At 37.4% G+C, this 23,295-nt stretch overlaps 1 protein-coding gene across 3 annotated transcripts in view; it reads left to right on the top strand.

Annotated features, from left to right (window-relative positions):
* DACH2 (dachshund family transcription factor 2) overlaps positions 1–23,295 on the top strand; it is a 315,443-nt gene that overhangs the window by 212,663 nt on the left and 79,485 nt on the right. For all 3 annotated transcript variants that reach the window (XM_075513257.1, XM_075513256.1, XM_075513258.1), the window contains one exon: positions 1,244–1,375. In XM_075513257.1, coding sequence (XP_075369372.1) covers positions 1,244–1,375 — 132 coding nt within the window. The remainder of the gene's footprint in view (positions 1–1,243; positions 1,376–23,295) is intronic.

Here is a 23,295-nt window from a genome sequence, read left to right as displayed (position 1 = left end):
TATCTAATCTCTCAGTAAGCAGTACTTTGCAGAAACAGCAGATTATTTAATTCTCTTTTGATATATGATATCTTTGTGGGTTGATACAGCATGCACCACCAACAAAAAATCATGGGGTTTTTGGTAAATGCGATTCAGTGATTTTGTGGAACTATTGCACAGTCAGTTACAAGATAGCTGACATGAAGCATTTAGCTTGCTTTTTAGCAAATGACAAAAGCAAGTCATACTGTACTGGGAGGAAGACAGTAAACCCATTTAATCCGTAACTGAATGAATAAACAGTTACACCTGTAGAGGTCTTTTTGGTTACAAGGCCTTATCCCCTGTATTTTCCTGCAAGGTAGATCAACTTCAGGTAAGATATTTTCAGTCACATCTTGCCCAGAGTAAAAGTAATTTGATGCTGTCTGGAAGAAAATGTGATCTCTTGCTTACTGACCAAGTCAAAACCATAAAACTTAAAAAGTTTACTCTTATGAAAAAAAGAGAATGGGAATCTACATAAAAAAATTATGGTAATGATGGTAACCTGTAGCCTGATGCTACTCAACTTCTTCTCTTTTACTATTGGAAATTAATTGGGTTTTAGTCACTTGAAAATCTACCACTAACCCCCCTTAATTCTGTAAATTTGTGCTGGTCTTAATGGTCTCTTTTAAAGGTTTGTAATTACCCATATTGTACTTTTCTAACATTTCCAATGCAGTATTTTCCAGTAGCAATAATGTTAATCCAAACCAACAGGCTTCAGAAAAAGACAAAATAATATTTGGATGTATAATATAATAGTACAGCATTGATTGTTCCATGTTAATTGGCTTCAAGCTGTTGAAATTAAGGAATACTATATCTTACTAGTGTACTAGGAAATTTTGTAGCAGCTAAATAAGTCAAGCAGAAAGTGATCAAAGTGACAAAATTATCAAAGTGACAGGAAATTATATTTAAAAGTATGATCAAAAGAGATACCATTAAATAAATATTTATTTATGCTATACATGTGAAAGAAAAAGAAAAAGAAACATGAAAGAATTAAAAAAAAAATCCTTAAAATGGTGTACTGAAATAACTTGATTTTAAAATAAAGATAGTGTTCAGAATAACATTACATAACTGGACTAAGAATGTGTATTGAATTTATGTGACTTATTCTCACTGAAAGGAATTGTTTTGTTCTTCATATTTTTCAGTGCTGCATTGTATGGTATGATATTGCATTTTTTTATTTATATTTTTCCAGGTCTGACAGCGGCTGCCATGGCAGAGGCTATGAAGTTACAGAAAATGAAACTTATGGCAATGAATAGCCTTCATGGAAGTGGAAGTCAAAATGGAACAGAATCAGAAAATGAAGAGCTCAATTCTAATGCAGGTAAGTAATGCTGTGCATGTGAGCTGTAGGGACTCTTAACACCTGGTTTTGCAAACGGGAAACAGAATCAAAGATTTGTTTCAAATTCTTGTGCTCTTTTATTTTGTAAGCTTTGCTCTGCCAGTGTCAAATCCAAATTACTGCACCCATTCCTCCAGTTTTCCTACTAACAGCCATCTTCATTAATTTTTTGAAAAATATTGGTGAAGGATTGTTTTCATTATGTTAGAATATAGCCGTTTTAAACTGTTCCCTAAATATATTTGTAGAAACAAAGGACTTCTCTATTGGCAATAATACAGTGAGTCTGGCGTTTTCCTGTAAATGGTGAAAAGTTTCCAAAACGTCGGGTTGCTGGAACTCATAATGAGTTCCACAGTTCACTGGAGAAAGGTAAAGTAGGGAATGCTAAATCACTACCTTTCTGGCTTTTCTGCATTTTGTTCTTTCCTTGAATGGGTATTTGCAACCCACAGCTATGAAGGAGAGTCATGATAAACGTTTGTTGTGGCCTACCTGGCTGGAGTACCCTTGGGTGGAAGGCACTGACACTGAACACATGTTCAGTCTATACTACTATAAGCATTAGTATAAACTTGAACTAAGCTCCCTGAGTCCCAGCTCCACAAGAATAGGGTTCAAAGTTTAAGTCAGAAATGGGTCCTTCGAAGAGGATATCTTCTTTGTTTATTTTCATGTTCTTTTCAGGTGAATAGGAGAGATTTTTACTTGGATGGTGTAGAGAACCTGGAATAAGCTAGATCCATTTTGTCTCAGAAAGCTGCCAGATACCTATTACAGTAAGGGCAGGTTTACTTGGACTCACTTTTTTTGACACAATCCTACAATACGCTCTTACCATTTTGGAAACTTATGCGTCCTTTGTTTTCATTATCAATTCAAGAACAGAGGCATTGTCTGATTCCTCATTGCATTCAGATCTCCCATCGGCATTCACACATCTCTGAAGTCACACATGCGTCTCTAAAGACGAAGCTGCTCTAACAGTTTGCTTGCTTGGATGGTGTATAGTGTATATGCATTGTACCATCAAAATGGTAATTTATTAGACCAATAAAGCAGCAGCTGGGAGGTCTTAGACTCATTTTCTAAAGGAGTAACTTTGAATTCATGACAAATTATGCACAAAGCAGTCTTTCCAAAAGTGGTATTGCCTTTTGCTAATTTTGTGTACTCATCTGTATTGAAGAAATCTGGCTTCTAATTCATGCATTAAACCCTTCCCCAGCTTTCTATTATGTAGGATACGTATTTCTTATTCACCTCTCAGACCCTAATCAATTAGTGCATATTGAATTCAGAAAAAAAGCACTGAAAAAGCATATTTAGCTTGTGTAACTCTTATAGTCTCCATATAGTTCAAAATGAATTATGAAGTTTCACTGAATGCTAAGAAATATAACTGAAGATAGAATTCCTACAGAAAAGCAAGGAAGCTTCATACAGAAAAGATGTAGGGTTAATATTAGGGTTTTTTAAAGTTGCTGTACAAAAGCTTGCTAATTTGAATGTTCACGGTTTCGTGTGTTAGCTGATATGGCAAAATGTGTATACTTCATATGGGGAGAATCTACAGTACATTAATATTATTATTTCAGGTACCTCGTTGACAAGTTTTATGGGGGACTATCATACCAGCCTTTCGACAATACGTCAAGAGTATGCATATTAAATGAAAGTTCTCTGTGGTTTAGCAATTCAATGAGTTCTACAACTGACTCAATACCAATTTAAATATTTGGAAAAATTCCCACTGACTTTAGCTGAAGTTACAGTGGGGCCCAAGGATAAGGATATGGTGTCAGTTATGTAAAGATCTTTTCTCAATTCTTTCCCTTTTTCATTGCCTAATTCAGTAAAATTGCCAAGAGCAAATTTGCTGGATCAAGTGCCAGTGTTGCTTGCAGACAGAGAAATAAGTCCTTAAAAAAAGAATGGCTACTAATCATATTAAAAATCACAATTTCCCCTCTTTTTAGTGTCTGCAATGCCAGCATTAAGATCATTTCTGTAATGCATGGCTTCTCTCTTTATTGGAGGATCATTTTTTAAAGGTTTACATTAAACAGGTACAGCAGGATGTGTCAAAAAGGAAAACCAAAATGAAAGGAACGTAAAACTTAAATATACATTTCACTATACAAAATAACTGAGGAATTATCAAATATTCACTATGGAAAACTCACTGGAGACTGAGGTAGGGCGTGAAGAGAGCGGGCATTTTGTTTAGAAATTTATATGCATTTTGTAACTTTGATACACTGTGGAGAGAACACCATGATAATTCTGTGTGCATGAAACCTTTACCAAATGTTTGTTTTGCTCTAGACTCTTACAGTTTAAATGACTATTAAAAACAAAATGGGGATGCGAAATGAGAAAGAAAATTGAATTTTGAAATTTTTTTTTACTAAGAAGAGGTAAAAAGAAACAGAGCAAAGGAGTCAGAAGCCTCATAAGTGAGAAAAACATTTTATTTTAGGAGAGAGACCTACAGTTTCTTTGATTTGAGGTTGTGTTTAATAGCTTCTGTAATGGCTGCAACATGACTCTGCATCTAGATTTCAGCATGAATAACAACCTGCTCGTGTTTCATTTAGCTCCAAATGAGAAATTCTGTCTTTTATTGTTTTAGGAAATTAGTCTGTGTACTATTGCTCCTGGAACTTTATAATTAATCACTAAAGGTTATGGCTGTGGAGAGTTTGTGGGAAATAGATGTCTGAATGATTATAATTGTAGCTGTCAAATCAGAAATATAGTTATACAGAGCAGAGGACCTTTTGCTTCCTTTGATTTTTTTTTTTTTCTTTTTACTGTAACAAAGACTTGAAGGGTTGCAGTTTTACTTAAAAAACCAACTACAGAGATTGTTGGCTTTTTACCTCAGTCTGAGACATTGACTTCCTTTGGCGAGCATAAAATACAACGCCACTAAATATTTCACACTGGGATGTGTGCCTTCCTCCTCATTCTGTAGTCCGATAGATGAGTGGAAGAGTCTCTTTTGCTGTTGTTTGTTTGAATTAAAAATATAATTGACCAGTATTAAGTCCTGAATGTTTGTTGCCAGGTTTTTTGGAAGTGTGTCATTATATACAGACCTTTAGTATAATAAAGAAGTGGTGAGGACGTCTTGTCACATTCATTTCAATCCCCATCTGTATCTGTTGAAGTCAGCATGAAATAATTTTGGATTTGCTTCTTCAGTAATGCCTAGAACGTCACTTCTGTAGTTTCTTTCTCTGTGTGTGTGCACCTATGATGATGGAATTTTTTCAAGAATTTCTGTGCCTGAAGCCAGAATTCATGCTATCAATTTAAAATCTGAACTCTTAACTCTCAAGATCACTGACTATAATTCCTCAGATATTATATTGTCCTCTAGGAGATTACAGGTGTGGAATTGAATCTTACAAGTGTCTCTAAGGAAGTGGGGAGTAAATGGGCCACTTCTTTTTCTGCTTCTAGTCCAGCTGGTGTGCTTTTGCCATCGGGCCCTACCTACCTCCTTTTTGTAATATTACAATAATCTCAGTTATGGTGGCACTTATTACTGGAATATTCTAAATAACTTATTTAAAAAAATGCTGCAAGAGACAATACTGAAACTGTGGAAAAAAAAATGTACCAAAAAAAAAAATTGCATGTATTTTTTAATTGAAGTAATGCATTAGTTCACAGTGCTGTGAAGAATGTCGTTATACATTTGAACATTAATGTCCTCCTTCCACTCTCTCTGCAGAAGAGAAAGAGACTTTTTTGCACCTTCCTACTCATCATATGAAGTGTTGAAGCAAACTTCTCAGGCAGTTGAAAAATCTCATATTTAATCTGGCACTACAGGTTGTCTGGCCCCACAGTCCAGCCGATCTGTGCTAGCTGTTCCTTGTGGCTTAGTGTCTGTCTCCATCTTGTAGGATCTGGGAAGGAAGGCTGAATTTAGAGAACCACATAGTTGGGGATGTAGGTGTCTGGAAGTGGGAGGAATTACATCCCTCTGAAATCTCAAATCCCCAGTGGCCGTAAGTCTTTCATAATCCTATTCCTCCTTTTTGGCTACTCCACGTGAGTCCTTGGAGATGCGGTGGTTTGTTGATGGCACTCGGTGCACACATCTGAGGACCGCCTTGAGCCCAGAGGGTTGCCATCTCTAAGGCAAGTCATGCTGTAAAGCATGCTGTAAAGCATGACTGATAATACGTGCCGGGAGTGATGTGGCCTTTCATATTCCACTTTGGAAAACGAGTCAGATCAAGAGTTTGAAGCTGGCAGCTGAAGCTACGTATGCTGAATGTGTGTGCAGATCTCTCAAAGCCCAGCCACGTAATCAATTTTGCTGTTCTGTAGAAATAAGATAAACAAAACCAAACCTCTCTGGTTGCACAAAAGTGTTTGTAAAGATCATCTGTTTCATCATCATGCAATACTAATATTAGGTGAAGTGTATTCTGGAAATTAGCATATAATTGCCTAGGGAAATTTGAAACTTATTTGAAATCAGAGCTTTTTTTTTAACAGCATGGCAGCAGGTAATTTGTACAAGTATGTGATAGAACTGGAACGTGAAGGATAGATTGCAAAATATAGTATTGCTGATATTACCTGAACATCCTTTAAGGATGCTGTGTTACGCAGCTGCCTCAGCAAAGAAGGATCAGTGCTTAGCAATCTATGACAGTACCTGTTTGTACAAAACCTCAGTGCAAAGAATAAAGCAGTTATTTCCTTCTGTTGGCTTTTGGAGTTAGCATGCATGATTTAATAAATGTGTTTTGCTTTCCCAAGAGAGATATCAAACAGTACTAAGTGTTTCAGTGGTATTTCCTTAGGAAGTCAAAATGTTATTCTGTATGTAGAGTCTTGTTGCTTAATTTCCAGACAAGGAGCTAAGTTACGCAGGAAAGAAAGGAAAAACACCCTAGCTTTTGGCATATGAGGATCAGAGAAAAAGCTCTTCATAGGGAAAAAAAAAAAGGCTTATCTTTTTATCCTTTTTTCCCTTCAGTACCTGCCATGCAGTTTTCTCATAAATGCAAACATCCTTCACAATCTGTTTAAAAAACCACAAATACATCACTCGGAGGAATATTTAAGGAACCATCAGGAGGGAAAAAACTCATTGGTTTAATGGAATGCTGTCAAGGAAAATCAGCATCACAAACGACACAGGGGCAGAATTGATACTTTTGCACTGACATGTTAAAAGAAAATCCCATGCATTATTTAGAAAACCCAGAAATCTGTCAGCTGTATGATTGCCGAGTTAGCAGAAGCAGGAGGATGCTGCTCAAGTTGAAAAGAAACGCGTAGGCACAGATCCATATTGTAACCTTTCATGTTCTCCACCCACCATGAATACCCAGCTATTACACGGTCAGCATTTTTTAGTTTTTCTCTTTTAAAATTTTCAAGTGCTTGAAAAGTCAAAAGAGGTAGGTCTTTTATTCTAAAAAGCAGGATGCCGAGGCTGTTATTTTATTGTAAGAGTAGAAATGACAAGACCAGAGAACAGATTTTTTTAGTCCTTGAGTGCCGTGCAGACTTCATGAAGTCATTTTTCCTGTTGTTAAAGCAAGTATTTTTGTGCTCCGTGAGCAGAGAGTTATTGTTTCAAAGATGATAATTTTATTTAAAGAACACAAAACATTAATACCATTTTAAAAATATAACCAGTCAAAACTACTATTAATATTTTTAGAATCAGTTGAAAAGCTAGTGAAGCATACACTTAATTTTCTTTAATTGTCCTTTTGCCAGGAGGAATATATACAGTCTGGAAATAAGAGAGAACTTAATATGGGGTTTTTTTCTGTGCCATCTCATCCAAAAACTAGGCTTGTTTGACTCCAGCCCTAGCAGATACAGTAAAACATTTCATCCTAAAAATTGAGACATCTGTGCTACTTCATTAGACATGTACCTGTGTTGGTCTTGGTGAGTGTGAAGATACTTGCTTTTCACGCTGGAAGTTAAGAGTAGCACATAGTGGCTAAGTGGATCTCCCTGTTTGCTGAGTGGTGAGGTGAGCTGCTAGTCCACGGCCATCGAACACAAATGGATTGCGCATCGGGATAGATAGGAAAGAGGATGACGTTCTTGATGTGTCTTTTTTCCTCAAGCATGCAGATGGTGGTGTGCTGTGAGTATGGCTCGTGGCGTGGCATGTATTACACAGCCGATGGGACCAGGCTGCGAGATAGGCAGTGAATGGTCAGCGTCATGCAGAGACACAGCTTAAAAGATCTCCTGGAGTTCAGAAATGAGTTCAGAGCACTTCACAGCTCCTGTTGAGCCCATCAGTCTGGGCTGCGTTTCCTGGGGGAGGTTGGACGCTGCGATAGGACTGTAATGCTACATGTTAAAGTGTGCGTCTGAAAAACAAAAAACCTTCTGAAGCCCCTGGACAAGACATTGGTTCTTCAGGGCTAAATCACAGCACACAGGCGAGGGAGCAGCATGCTGAAATCTGACGTGTGAATGTGGTCCCTCTAGGTAACGAGGGCATGTATGGCCCCATAGGTGACTGGCTGTGAGGACAAGCTCCGCGTAAGAGCGTTTGTCCCAAGGCCGTAATACTTGAAGAAGATTCATGTGGTGATGAAACTCAGTGGCTTTCAGGATGTGCTTCCATACATAGGTTTGGAGGTGTGGTTTCTTGGAAGTTTCTTGAACCCACTTGCAAGGGCTATCTAAGAAATTGTAAGCTTTCTTTTTCAGTGAAAATGGAGTGAAGGAACTAAATCATTCACGTAACACTGATGCTTTAAAAAGTTTTACCCATTGCTGCTTGTCAGAAAACGTCCATGGTTGCTGAATGATACAGAGTAATGAATTCACTGCAGATAATGGAAGTGGGGCCTTCCTGGAGCCAGCGACTGATAATTCTGGAGGAAAAGGCTGATGTGCTGTTTTCTTTTTTAAGATACAGCTCCGCAAACATTAGCCAGGAAGTGATAAGCTGTTTGTTTGGTTCGGTTGTACGTTGTTTGCATTCTGCTGTTTTCTCTTCTGTTTCTTCCTCATGGTGATGTCTTTCATGGGCCCTCTCAATTATCTCAACCCGGTCTCCATGTGTGAAGCTTGGAAACAAGATGCACATATATCTGTTTCTTTGGAAAATCAGGGGTTTTTTGGAGAGTGAGTATCAGTGGATAGTTTCTGCTGTGTTACCCCACCACCAGGTAGGATTTAATACCAAGAATTTTAGGATGCTTTAGTGAACCACAGTTTCAGTGGAGTGCCAAAGTGGATTTGTTTCTTATCTGCAGTCTATTTTAAGGTCCCATTTTGGACAGATTCTTGAGCAGTTACCTATTGAATGCATTTAAGTACTTAACTGTCTTTTTAAAAAGTATTCTTATTCATTTAAATATGAATGTAAATACTTTATAGTAACTGTATATGATTTACACATAAATGTGGATTCATCAGCTAGTATTTACATATCTGGATTGACTGACACCCAGCTCTTGAGAACTATGAAGTAGCTCTGGCTGTAGTTTTAAAACTAATAGAGGAAATAACTTCGGACAACTTCTGAAAATGAAATTCTTTGTGCTTTTCTCTGTAACTCTCAGGCATCTTTTTCTTTGAGAGTAATTTCTGTTTCAGATTTTTGATGCTTATCGTACACATGATGAAATTAATTGATGTTTATATAACATCGTAAGTTAATATAAGCTATTTTAAAGATCAAGCAAATTTAGGTATTATATAGACGTCTTTTTAGAAAAGTTCTTATTAAATGTCTAAACTCTGGTTTGTGTGAATGCTTTTTGAGTGGATACTTCTCAAGGGTATATTTTAAATGGATTCATGACAATTAGATGGTGCTAAATGTTTATGAATGGAGAATATATATACTTGTAAGTTTGTATTTCAACAGTTAGACATATCACACAATCTGCTTCCTCAGTATATTTTGGCTGTTACCTTATTTGAAGTCAAAGAACTGCTGTTCCTTCTTTCCAGAGCATAAAGTAAATTTTTTTTTCATCAAGACAGAATTCCTTACAATGATTTCTGACTTTTGCTGAAACAAATTTAATATAGAAGATCAAGATTCATATCTATTAAAAAACCCCTTCCTAATACCACATAAAATACCTCAGTGCACACAGAATAATCGTAAACAACCTCTCTAGATTCTTGCCATATCTACTATCAGAACTAAGTGCAGCAAAAGACAAACTAATGACAAAATGCAAATGGTATGGCTAAACTGCGTAGAATTGAGAGCTTTCACATGTCTGTCACCTTTCAGATCCTTTACAAATTTATAGTCTCAGAGTGCAGAGGTCTAAATCTTCAAAGCTTGAAAAACAGAGGTGCAGCATGAACTAATCTTCATTTTTTCCCCTATCTTCTTACAGCAGCACTAATGGAAATGTATTTTGTTTAATGACTCTGAAATCCTGTTTGTAATTAGATGTGGGAATTGGTCTTACTTTGTAACAGATGATACTGGAATAATAATATGAGAGATGCTACGCTGAGACCACTATCCTCCTAAATCTATATCATTTTTCATTTTATTGACAGGAAATGTGTTCCTGGAACAAAGAGATTGATTTTAAAGAGTAGAAAAATAATGTCTAGTAAAAACTCAAATGATAACATTTTAGCATTACTTTAAGTGTATCACAAGAGTACATTAAGCTTTTAACTTTATTTTTAATTTTAGTAAACAGTCTTCTTATAAGATTGATATAATCTTTGAATTAATGCACCAAAAGGTAGGGAACTTAAATTAATGACAGGGTGCATACAATCAAAATGCATATCATATTGCAGAAGGATTATTCAAAATAATCAATTTTGTCTGTTAAAACACTTTTACAGTCGTACATGAAGTAATTAGGAGTGGGCACAGAACATGTGAGTGCAGGCTGAGCTCGCACAGTCCCTCCAGAGAATTAGTCTTCTTCACTAGGTCTTGATGTCATAAATCATTTTGGCCACTGTAGAGCCAAGGCTACATTTTTTCCTTGGTTATATTTTTCACATTTGTTAGTAGTAGCAGATACTCGTGGTCAATATCAACCTGCCAAAGGAAAGCAGGTTGCTCAAAAGTGTCCCTCATTAAGACACGGCCTCATGTTTCTCTGCAAGGCACAGGAACTGCCATAGCATTGTAGGGAGTGACACTTAGCAGAAACACGCCAAATTTAGGACTTTCAGTATAAATTTTTATTAAGACCAATGCAGAGTAGACGCACTGCACTTTAAAAGGAAAAATCATTCCAGTTTAGACATTTTAGTAGGCTTCTGCAACTGCTGAAGGACATGGTGTGAAGAGTGCTGTCCTGCCCTTTGGGAAGCAGAGCTGCTCTCTCTGCAGGCCGGTGTAGGGTGAGAAGGCATCTCCAGGCATCTCTGCCTTGCTGGTCTTGATGCTTAGTGGGAAAGGGAAGGAAAAAAAGTGTGGTCCAGATCTACCTCTCTGAAATGCATTTTGTATTTTATGTTAAACCGTTGTTGGCTAAAAACAAAAGTGGTCGTAGGAGCAAGAACTATCAACTGGTGATCAGATGAACTCTGGCAATTAGGGATGCCAAAAATGCTGAGAAGTATGCTTGTTTCAACTTGGTGATTTGCAGATTTTCCACAGTGCTACCAAAGAACAAGAATAGTGAAGTACCGTTATGTTGAATACACTTTTTTTTTTTTTTGAGGTCCTTCCATGTACTCTTTTTCAACAAGATCTTGTCTGCCTATCATTTTGCACAAAGTAACATATTTGTTTAAACACTATGGTGTGTTAGCATGCTTAACCAATGTGTTTTAATTTCCCATTTCAGTATGTAAGGATGTAAGGGATCCAGTACGTAAAGCATTCCAGTTTGTTAGGAAAAGCAAGTATTAGTGATAGTTGCCTTTGTTAATACTAGTGAGTCAACTTCAATCTCACATTAATGATATTTTAACAATATAAAGTACTTTAAGGTTTTAATTACATTTTAAACTCTGGAACATTCCTGTTCTTGTTAAGGCATATATAAGTTAGGATGAAAACTGGCATATTACCTTTGATGCGGGCCACATGCTGAGAGTCCCCCAAAGGATGTCATTGATAGTGATACAGCTGCCAACAGCAGGAGTCTCATGAATTACAATTTTAATCAGATTTTTTAAAAAGGTCCCCTAACATACAGTTGATTTATGTTTGAGGTAAGAAATGTTTGTGGTGTGATCATTTGGAATATTTTCTCACTCAAAAGAGTAGCATTAATCCAAAAAACCATTTTAATAATGTGGTTTTTTTAGTTAAGGATTCAGTACTAGATTTTTGCAGAGTGCCCCGAACTGACATTTTTGCAGCTGAGATTCGATAGCAGTTTTACTTGCAACAGTTGGCGCTGTTTAAATGTCTAGCTGATTTGTGAATTTGATGAGACAGAAGTCACAGTGGTCTCAAGTAATTCTGCCTTTACTTGCACCCGCAAAGTAAGAGGCATCCCTTAGCTCTGGAGTGGGGACTGTATGGATACACAGGACATACACCTATCAGAACCTTACTACTTTTTATAGAATACCTTGGCTATCTTGAATAGTTATATTCAAGTTTTGTTTTCCTTTAATAAAGTTTTGCTCCATAAGAAAATCAGGGTTATGCATTTATTTCTGTGATTTTAAAAGTAAGCATCTGACAGTTTTGCATAATAGGTTATGCTTTCTGCTCCATATTCTGTTTAAAAAAAGCTGGAATCCAAAGCTGTGAGTGACATTTTGGTAGAATTTTAGCAAGTACAGTCATTACCAAATTAAAAATAGATACAGGTGGGTAGTCTATGTTTTTAGCTCCTTTTAAAAAAACCCCAACCCCTAACTGTATACAAGAGCAGCAGTTTATCAGATCGTTCTAGTTACAATTATGAAAGACGAGCAATGTTGTCTCGGACCAAGAGTAAATGTACCTTTATCACCAGAGTGTGTTAGAAATCTTTAATTTCCATGGCTGCAACATCTTTTTCTCAAATGAAATCCTTATTCTTAATTTCTTAGCAGCTTAATTTAAATTAATAAGATCACTGAAGAATATTAAAACCTGGTCCATTTAGTCATGGAGAAGAAAATCTTGTTGGCACCATATAATTGAAGCTTCTAATTTGTCCATAATCTAAAGGGAAAGTGCATGGATTTTTAGTACATGTTTCAGATGCCATCTTAATGTGTATATTATGGTGGAAATGTAACCAATATTATGTTATCTCTTAGGATGTGTATTAGTTGTTCCGGATACATGTTTCATCTTGGGAGGCGCAGTAAGCACGCACCTAATAGTTTTAGAATAGCAGTATCTTCTCAAACTGTGATGTTTTCTTGAAGAGAAGAGTAGGTAAGGCTTTACCTGAACCATTCTGTAGCTGAAGAAGAGACCATAATGTAGGATAATGATCCTATGTTGTGGATAACACTCCAGGCGTACCCTGCAATGTGGTATATAGTGTTGCAGCGTACGGATCTAGTTCAGGTGGTAGAGGTAGGTAGCGTGGCAGGGTGAGTTCAGGACGGGCTGTTTCGCCCTGCAGTTTGGCACTGCCTCTGGATCTGGTCTTTGTACTGCAGTTTGCAGTGTTTAGGATCATAGGAAGACAGCACTTTCGGACTTGTTTTCTTATCCACGCTCTCAATGAAGCAAGAATTCTGCCAGCGTCATGTCTGACTGATAGTTGTCCAGCTTAATTTTAGAAATTTTATAGGCTTACTAATCATGGCCATTTTTCCTAATGTTTAACCTAAGCCTTCCTTGTTACAGTCGTTCCTTTCTGCCTCTTGTTCTGTACACTGTGCGTATGGAGAACAATTTATTCCCTTTTATTACTGAACATGTCTTTTATCTAGTGAAGACTATTAGTGAGTCTCCTATCTGTCTTCCCTTCCCTACATTAAACAAGCCTGCTCTTTTGAACGTGTCTCATGCCAATGATTTTCTAGGTACCTGGTCAGTTCTCACTGCACTCCTCTGGCCTCTCTCCCGGTGATTCATACCCTGCTGGTTCCCAGACCCAGCGCAGTGCTTCGGTCAAGGCCGTGCCAGAGCTCAGTGCAGCAGCGTAGAACAGGATAGGGAGAAAGAATTTCTCCCAGTCGTACATACAGCTATCTGGTATAAATGTGTGAAACTCTTATTCTCCTGACGTTCCCCGGAAGCAGGATACTGCTGATCTGTGTTCACCTGCAGTCTACTATAGCCTCTAGATCTTTTTTTTTTTTTTTTAAAATCTTTTTTTTTTTCAGAAGAGCTACGCAGACAGTCAAACCCCATTCTGAATTTGTGAGGATGGCTATTCCAGCCTTTCATCTGTCCTGACCAAATTTTCACATTATATCTCTTTTAAATGTTCACAAAGATTTAGATAAATTCTAATAAAGATCCAGAGTTTTGGATAGATTGGTTAATTCTGCTATGTATGCTTATGATATAGACTAACATGCTAACATCTGCCCTTGAATGTGAAGCATTTCATTCAGTTGAGTTTTGCCATTTTATAGTTCATTCTATCTTCACAGGTTGACTGGAGGTACATTATGAAGGTAAATTAAAATTGATAGTTGAAACTGAAAATCAACATTTCCTGTTTAGATCATGTGCATTTTTTAAGCTGTACAGAGCCATCTGCAATTAATGCTCTTTGTTGTATATCTTCTGTATTTACAGTATATTTGACAATAAAACCTTTTTTGACATTTAATCAGTAGCAGAGTTGTTCCTCTCTCGTTATATATTCATGAACTTTATCACCAAGACAAGACATAAATGTTGAGCTTGCCTTTAAGATCAGACATGCGTTGATATTTAAAATCTAGAAAATTGGGGGGGTTGTGTCTGTTCTACATTTGTACAATATAAAAATGAGAATATATTCTTCTTTTTAAGAAGATGCTCAGGCTACTGTAAGGATGGAGACAAGTGAAACTTTGGGACTAGTGAAGCTTCCAGCATCCCTGTATAAGAGCTGTATATTCAATTACTGATGTCATGGGACGTGAGAGGCTGCATTTTCCCCTCTTCCTATAACGCATATAATATTAGTTAAATTGTGATTTCTTTTCTCATATTGCAGATGGAAATTGGAAAGGTAGTAGGAAGCAGTGTCGTGCAGATTCCTATGGTTCCTGTGGATTTGTTTTCTGATTGACTGTCTCTAAGAATTTGATATAAGGGGGATTTTGACATTTCATCCTTGAGAATATTCCCCCTCATTTGCAGCACCTCTTGTGTTTTTCTTGATTTTGACAATGTAGGTATTTTTTGGAAGTTGAATCCAACTTTATTCCCTTTCTCTGCAAATGCTAGATCCAGGAAGAGAAGTCCTTTAGAAAACACTAGAATAGCTAGCATGAGGAAGAATTTGAATTCCATTTTTTATAAATACCAAATGTATCTGGGTATATACTGTATGTTAAATAACAATTCTGTGTTAGTGAGAGGTTGAACTTTAATAGAAAAACATTATCTAAACAGAAGGGCATTTGCATGAAACTTGTAGGTATCTTATATTTAGGAGGATAATCTCTAATGAGCCTCTCTGAATTTAAACTCTGCAATTCTGTCTGTAGAAGAAGTATTTGCATTGTCCTATTGCTAGCGACCAATACTCATTTTCTAACTAACGAACAGCTCTTCTTTCTTTGAAAATGCCTTGAATAATTACAGCCCAAACCCTGCCCCTGCACTACATAAATGGAAAATGCAAGTCGTCAGATAGCACTGAATCCTCAGTTTGGATTAAAAAAAAGTATTTTATTTATTAGATGCAGTTATGGCACTGAAATAAATGGTTGGTGCAGTTACACAACATCTCACCTTCAAAATTTAATCATCTACAAATGCCATTTATTTTTCATAAGCTCCTTCCTTTTAATATGATTCATTAAATATCCTTCTTTTTTTTTTTTTTCCTGCTGTTTGTTCATCTATTTTGGATGTAGACTCCAGGCATTTATTTCCCCTCTGTCTTAACGTGTGGTGTGGTTGATGTAAAAACATTTTAAAATAATGTTCATATTATTTAAATAATTTCAAATTTAAAAGTTTGAAATTGCAGATCTATTTCTGCTGTAACCTACTTCTTACAGAGTTGTCCTGGAATTTTCGTTGAGGCTGATTTCTTTAATTTTCAAGAAAATCTGTATTTTCAATATCCGCCCACTTACAACCCGTGTAATTTAGAAAATTCCCCTGTAGATAGGAGCTCCTCCAGCATGCAGCAGAAGTTTTTGCAACTGGTAAAAAGCCGTACGTTCCCGCTGCCCCGCAGGGGAGGGTGCTGATGGAAAAAGATACCTCGGCAGAAAGCGTGCGTTGCTTTCCTCTCCCGTGGTTGGTGTAGCTGTCGAGCGGCTCTGAGTCGCAGCAGTTGGGGAATAAGGCGATTTCCCTTCATCCTGCTGTTGAGCATACCTTCTGCGCAGTCATCGAGAGCTGAGGCTCTGTAGTTTTACATGGCTTTTTCTGATTCAGTGTGTGAATCGGTAAAGGAGGGAACTTAGGAGGATCAAGATGAATGATTTTTTAAGGGTTACTGGTAGCCAATAGGCTATCTTTGCAGATGCTAGTATTTCCTATCCTCTGTATGTTTGCAGTTGAATGTGGTCCGAATTCAGGGGCTGAATTTGAAATTTGAAGTGTACGTGTGGTGGTACATGAGGTATGTGACAATAGCTGGGTCTAGATAGCCAGTTGCCTCACAGCTCCTCCATTTTTAGTTATCTTAATTGTATACACGCAATAACTTCTAATTCAATTAAGACTAGCAATATTCCACATTAGCCTGTCTGTTAAAAATCCATGCAGTATACTATAAAAAAGTCATTAGTTTGGTAATATCAATTTAACAAGTTTTAGCTCATTAACCTTGACACCAGCAGTGCTGGAGAGAGGAACCTTTTGATATTGTTGTTCTCGGCATATAGCAGGGAACTCTGAAAATCTGTTGAAATCCGTGGCTATTATCCTCGATCATCAGTTATAGCTGTGTGTTAGCTCTTTTATGCAAATGCCATAGTATGCCACAAATTACATCTTTTCAAGTCAACTTTATAGATTGGGGTGGCGTTTATTCAGAAAAACTTTTTTTCCGTTAGGAACTTTCTGTAGTTTGTAGATGGTCCTTTAACAGCATTACCAGCTGTTTTCTATGTTTCATTTTTCAGATATATACCATTCCAACACCACTTTTTAAAAGCTTACCTGAAGTGCAGCAGATGAATATTTGTGATAACATTTTACTAAGCTGCGTAAGATACTAATTGCAGAAATACTTCTTCAGTTACTTCTTTTTGCTTTCCAGGTTCACTCTTGAGAAATCACAGTTACCTTTGTAATAGTGTTGTTGTTTTAGCTTATACAATACTGCTGTAGGTACCATTATAAAACAGGAAAATGAGCAATCATTTAAAAGCAGGGTACAAATAAATAAAGAAAAAACTCTAGCAGTCAAAAAGCTGTTGTTTATGGTATACTTACTTTTATACTCAAATTGGATGTGTCCGAGTTTTAGAATTGAGAAGAGGTAGAGCAGAACTCATGTTTAGCCTGGTAATACAGCTGTAACCACAGAGGCATTTGAAAAACAGCAAGAAGGGGTTCTATAAAAACACAATGTATTTTCTCAGGAACGGCTTCACTTAATCCCTTGCAGTCACCGCGAGTCTGTCACATTTTATGATTTGGGGATGGGATTTTGATGTAAAGAGAATTAGCACCCACCTCTGAGGAAGGGCTATATGAAATGGAGGAAAAAGAAGAGGGACTTATAGAAATGTTTTAATGTGGAAGTGGTAAAGCAAAGCAAGACAAACATGGGAAACAGAATATTTAATTTTCAGCTGTCTTTGTCCTATTCATGCCAGTGTAAAATTTTTCATATGTTTATTTCTGTTTTATCACCTGCCTTTCCTTCGTGTCCTAGCTTGCTCAGTCACAAACTGCCTTTTACTACCTTTTTGGTTATGGAGGTATTCTTGAAATGACCATCCTTTCTGTGTCTGGTATGCTATTGAAGTTAGGGAACAGTTTTGATCCGTCTTCTGCTTTTGCCTGTGCGTAAGTGGGTCGCTTCCCGGATTTTGGTCTTCCCGTTGCAGTCTCTGCCCTTTCTGAAAATCGCCCCGACCTTCTCCCTCCTGCCGGCCAGAGTGCGTGGCCCTCAGCCAGCAGCCGTGCTTCACGCGGCAGCTAGTGCCATCGCTGGGGGTGAAGGACAAGGGGCACGCTGAGGTGTAAAGAGATCAGGCGAGTCTTGCAACGGTTTTCTCAAATGCAAAACAAAAGGCAAGTGCTGGATCGGGGATTGTTGACTACAGCAATGCTGACACACGTCAGGAGCACCCACAGAGACCTGTATTTTAGCTTTGTTTGAGAGCACTCAACCCTGTGGGATCCCAGGAGATGGAGGCTGCCAACATGAGTGTGGGTAAGTGTGTACAGCTGCGGTGCAGGTGTGAGAAAGCAGGGCAGAGCTGGAGGGAGCCGCTGCCATCTCTCCAGCCGGGACACGGGCATTTGTTCCCAGTGGAAAGCCAAAGCTCTGCTCAATGTGACTTATTTACTGTATGCACTGTACACGGTCACCCACAAGATTAAAGATTAACTTGGAATGCTTTGATGAAGTGTCAAGCCAGAAGATGGGCAGCAAATAATTTTGCTCGTTTACAGTGTTAATGAGAAGAGGGTTTCGGTAAAAGACCAGAGGTGTAATATATGCAATTTGAATATTGCAGGCTAATAAAGAAATCACTATTCTGAACTATATGTTAAAAACTTTAGTTATGTAAAGGAACGGTTACCTCAGCCAAATTTTCAGCTTCAGTAAGACAAAACAAGGTAGATTTAAACTTAAGTATAAGCTATTCATAATTTTCTTTTCTCCTGGCATGTTTGCCTCATAAAAAGTGAACTATTTTTAGTCTTTTGTAGGAACCTAATCCAAAATGAGAAAGTACATTAGATAAAGCTAAACTGAAATTTTGGTTGACCCGTAGGTAGCAGGGAAGAGCACAGTGCTGAGATTGAGAAGAGTTTTGCACGTGCAGAAAATCAGGAGGAAACACTGTACTTTGCAGAAGTTCCATGAGTTTGAAAAGGGATAATTTCAAGTGTTTTCAGCCTTGAGAATATAACACTCTAAGGAGCATTTTTCAAGTAATCCGTAAAATAATTTTTTAAAATAGCTGAAGACAATATGGATGCAGGAAAAAGTGCAATTTTATGAAGTCTTTCATTTAAGACCTAATTCAGATAGAATCACCTGTATATGAAAGCAGAAGATTCACATGTGGTGGGTAGTTAGGCAAACATGTCTGTAAGCCAAAGCTGCTTCTGTAAATATTGGGTTTTTTTCTAAAAGGGATCTCACATTATTTGACATTTATGAAAAACTATGTTAGAATCTTATGTGAAACATACCGTGGCATTTCTTGTGGCAAATGTATTTTTTGTACATTTACATTAAATGATACATGTGTACATTTTTATATGTATATGTATGAATGTATCTCAATATATTTGAAAGAACAACTACAAATCAGAGTGCACATTTGTGCCTTCTAATCTGGAGGTTCGTAGTCTGACTGTGTTCCTTTTGGATTTAAATACTTTTCAAGGTATTCAAGCTTGATTACTTGGCCTCACCTGTATAACATAGCTTAGAAATAAGGTTCATATCTGGGCAGCTGTCTTTGTGTTATATTTATGACTAAAACTCTATCACTTCTAAGATCTTTTGTAGAGTAAAACGTGTATTGTAGACATTTCACTTAAGATTTTTTGACCAGTATTTTTAAAAGCTAGCACAATTTAAAAAATGGAGGTCCAGCTGCAGAATGTGGGGCTAGACTTTAAAGAATCCATATTTCAGGGGATCATACTCTGGGGTTGTTGTCTGACCAATTACATGGACAGAGGATATTTACAGAATGAGGCACCAGATATCGGTATCAAAGATGTCCGGAGCTGTGGAACAATCGAGGCTCTCTCTGGCACTGAGGGAGGCAGAAGCCTCCACCCTTTAGGTCAAAACCAGCACCAGTGCTATATAGCACTGCCAACTGAAGAGCTGTATTGGAAACAACAGATACTGTGCCATAGGTGTGCTGCTACAGAGCGCATTGCTCTTTAATTGCTCAACAGTGAGTATGACACTTTTTCTTTTCTTTTTTTTTTTTTAACTGAATACTGCCTAGAATCTCAGAAGTGAAAATCATATCTTCAAGCTTCCCAAACTAAAGAGCTTTGGGAAGAGTGTATTTGTCATTATGTTTAATTTGCACATACCTCACCAAAGAAAAGGCCAGGGGAGCTAGGCCGAGAACACAGCTGTACAGGCAGCTCAACTAATTGCCTCTCCATCCTCAACCTCATTTATCTTCATTTCTTCCCAATTATACCAAATTATCAATAGTCTCTGTTGCATCAGAGTCTTAATCCCCTTTATTCAGGCAGCATTAGATAGTGGCAGATGAATTCTTGGAGGGAGTCAGGGTAAACAGCCATGAAATGCCACCTCTGGCAGATGGCATTGCTCACAAGAAATGTGACAAAACATTTGGAATTTGTTACTAGGCATTGGTATGAGAAGGCAAGCTGTCAATATTTTTTTAAATGATAATCAAGGTGGTGCATACTTATACCACAAGCAGAAACGAATCCTGTCCAAAACCTCAAGCTTAGTTAAGTTCAGCTTGGCACTGTGCTGTTGTATTTTGTTGCCGAAGCCTCTCACTTTTTCTTCTTAAGAAATATTTTCACTTTATCTGGTATTAGTATCAACATTTTAATAATGTTTGTTCTGATGATAGTTGTTATTTATGGGTTTGTATACCTCAGAAATATTGATTTGAAGACATAGAATATCCTTTACACAATAACAAATTTAGGATATATTATCTTGAATAGTTTCTTTGGCACTGGTCGTCTTTTAGGGGGTTGATCCTGCTCCTTAGAGAAGCTAATGCAAAGCTCCCGCTAATATTCATTGAGGGGAATTGCACTAGAGATTAGATGAGATCACCTAATGGCTAGGTTTGCTGAATGAGAAAAATATTCTGAAAATCAAAGATTGATTGAACGTGTAGGATGTGCAGGTGCTGTGGCAGGTATATCTTCAGCTATTACTATGAGCAAAAATGAAAGTGATTTTTAAAGGAAGTACCAAGCTGGCTGCTAATATAGTTCAAGGGTTTTTTGCGTGTTATTTTTAGCCTGGCATTAAATGAAACACAGTAGATTTCACTGCTGACCTTTTATGTGAATGAGGTTTACTCACAGGCTCTCCTAGTTTTGGCAGCATTCTAAATTTTTTGGAAGTCAGTAATAACTTAGTGCAAGGAATCAAATGCCAGATATAAAAAATGGTGCATCTTCAGAATTCGTATATACTTTGCCAATGTTCCCCATACTGACCCAACTTGTTGGAGCTGTGCAAGTGTCTGCACGTACTGATCCTTCATGGAAACTGGGGCTTATGACAGTAAATCTCGTTGGAGAGCTTCTGCAGTCATTCAGCTGCAATATAAAAGGATGTCAGGCATCCCTTTTGCAACCTCTCATTCTCTAGTAAAATCGCCAGTGTCACTGAGTTCTGCGTAGATGCTTCAAGTTGGCAGGGGTTTGGAAGATTGTCTAAATGTGTATGTATGAAGTGCCACAGACTGTATTTAATTCTTTCAAGCCATACTTTATATTATACAGAGTTCTTCTAGTGTTAGGAATTTTTGAAAAGATTATAAATACATAATTCATTTATGTCACTACAAATTAACTCAGAAGATTACAATCTGTAACTTGAACTGTTCATAATAATTATTTCAAAGAAATAGTAAATGATAAATTGTTGAAACTTGAATGATCTGATTTTGTACCGTAGCATTACCTATCTGCTATGGTTGTCAAGACGTTCTCAAAGCCTCTCAAAATCAAACTAAACTATCTGGCTAGTTACAGTCACAGTAAAAATCTACAGTACATGTATCTCGGTGGTTGTTTCAGTAAGTTGTTTAATACGGGAAAATATTAAGTAATTAAAAAAAAAAACCTACCAAAAGCAAAAAACACTTGGTTTGTGGTGAGCGAAGGTGTCAATGATTATCATCACTGGAATATGAATCCTAGTTCCTTGCTCGCTGGCTGCAGTTGTTGAGTTTAGAAGGAGGTATGGTTTATCCTTTCTGGCAGCCAGCCCTACAAACTGCGTTCAAGATCTGAAAGTTAAGCTGTTTTATTTATGGCTTGTGCATCATCAACACTAATAAAGACATGACAGACCAAGATTTTGACCTTACTTCTATCGGTGAAGCGCACGTGTTTCTGAAGACAGACTTTGGTCCTGCAGTAGAAAACAGTTAATTTTTTTGGTGATGGTCCTAAACCAGAAGAGAACTCATGTTCTAGTACAGTATTGTTATCTTTGTACAGAAAAATAAATAGCGATAAAGTCACACGCTTATTACTAAAAAGGTGAGCAATAACCATTTGGAGTGCAGAAGGGAGCAGATCAGTTAAGCAAGAACGAACCATAATCCTGTGGTTACATTTCAAAATAGTATTGAACATTTAAAGGTTGTCCTCTCTTTTGAGTTCACCAACATGTCTGTTGAAATAATGATCTGTGCAGATTTTTGTAAGCCCTCTTCTGTCAAAAGCATGTTCTGTAAGCTGTCAGGGGTAGGGGTCTCCCTGACCCAACTTCCCCGTAGGAATGCAGAGGTACATCGTCTGCCCACTAGCTCAGACTTGCTGAGGTTCCTACAGCAGTACCTCAAGTGACAGAGAATAGAGGTCATTTATTATCTCTCAGGAAAGGGGTTGCATGTGCTTTTGACGTTGACCTAGATCCAAAAGGAAGTTTAGGTTTTAACTCTAATTCCCTAATTCCAAGAATAATCCTACACATTGTATAGAAGAAACCGAATAGGGATATATTACTTATTATTTCATCTGCTACAAGAACTAGAAGACATCAGAGGAAGGCAGCAAATGCCAAGTTAGCCCCCCAACAACGTACCTGCAAATTACATGAGGTGCCTTTTCATGCAGTGCGTAGGCAAGCTGTGGAACTCTTTGCTACAGGATATTGTAGATGCAAAAAATTGACATCCATTTAATTTAATGGAAGAAAAAATCTATTAAAGGTTATTAAATTCAAGGAAAATACCTCTGTTTCAGGAAGTTCCTAATACATAAATTGTTGGAGAGTGTTCTGGGAAATTCTCACTATAGGTTTTCTCTGTGTTTAAACTCTTTAGTAAGTATTGCTTTTGGCCCTTGTTGGAGACAAGGCGTTAGGCTAGATGGGCTGTAGCTGTATGCAGCCATTCTGGGAGCCATTATTCCTTTAGTTATATTGCCCCTCCCTCCTGAAATACGACTAATTTCCACTTGGGAAGCCATAAATATCTAACTATTGATATGAAGATTACAAGCTTTTCCCTGCCCCTCCCCCCTTCATTATCACATGGTTAACTATCAGGTAACAAAGAAGCAACGACTTCATTTATTAATTATCGGAGCTTTTCTCCAGCGTGTCACATTCCTTCCTAACCAAGAAGCAACTTGTTTTGATTAATATTTATGCATGACTAAATCAGCAAAAGAAAAGAGGAGAATGGGTGCATTCTAGAAGGTAGCTAACTTTGAGAAGTACTTTCGAATATAATTGTATTTTTATGAAAATTATTATAATAGTTTGTATCTAACTTTCTATAACTATGATGTTTCATCTTGCTAAATCTAACTTTAATGGGGTGCTTTGGTGGTGTAAGTTGAATCAGCTGAGCCATTGAGCTATGTTTGGTATTTTGAGTTTAAATGAACATACTGCCACTTTGAGCAGTTTGTGTTTTTATCAAAGTAGTCCCTTACATCATATTGCATTTTCTTCCCTTTTCCTGCA

This window comes from Mycteria americana, chromosome 10 (assembly GCF_035582795.1).
Source record: "Mycteria americana isolate JAX WOST 10 ecotype Jacksonville Zoo and Gardens chromosome 10, USCA_MyAme_1.0, whole genome shotgun sequence".
NCBI lineage: Eukaryota > Metazoa > Chordata > Aves > Ciconiiformes > Ciconiidae > Mycteria > Mycteria americana.
Note: the sequence above shows the minus strand (reverse complement) of the source record. Positions and strands in the feature narration are given on the sequence as shown.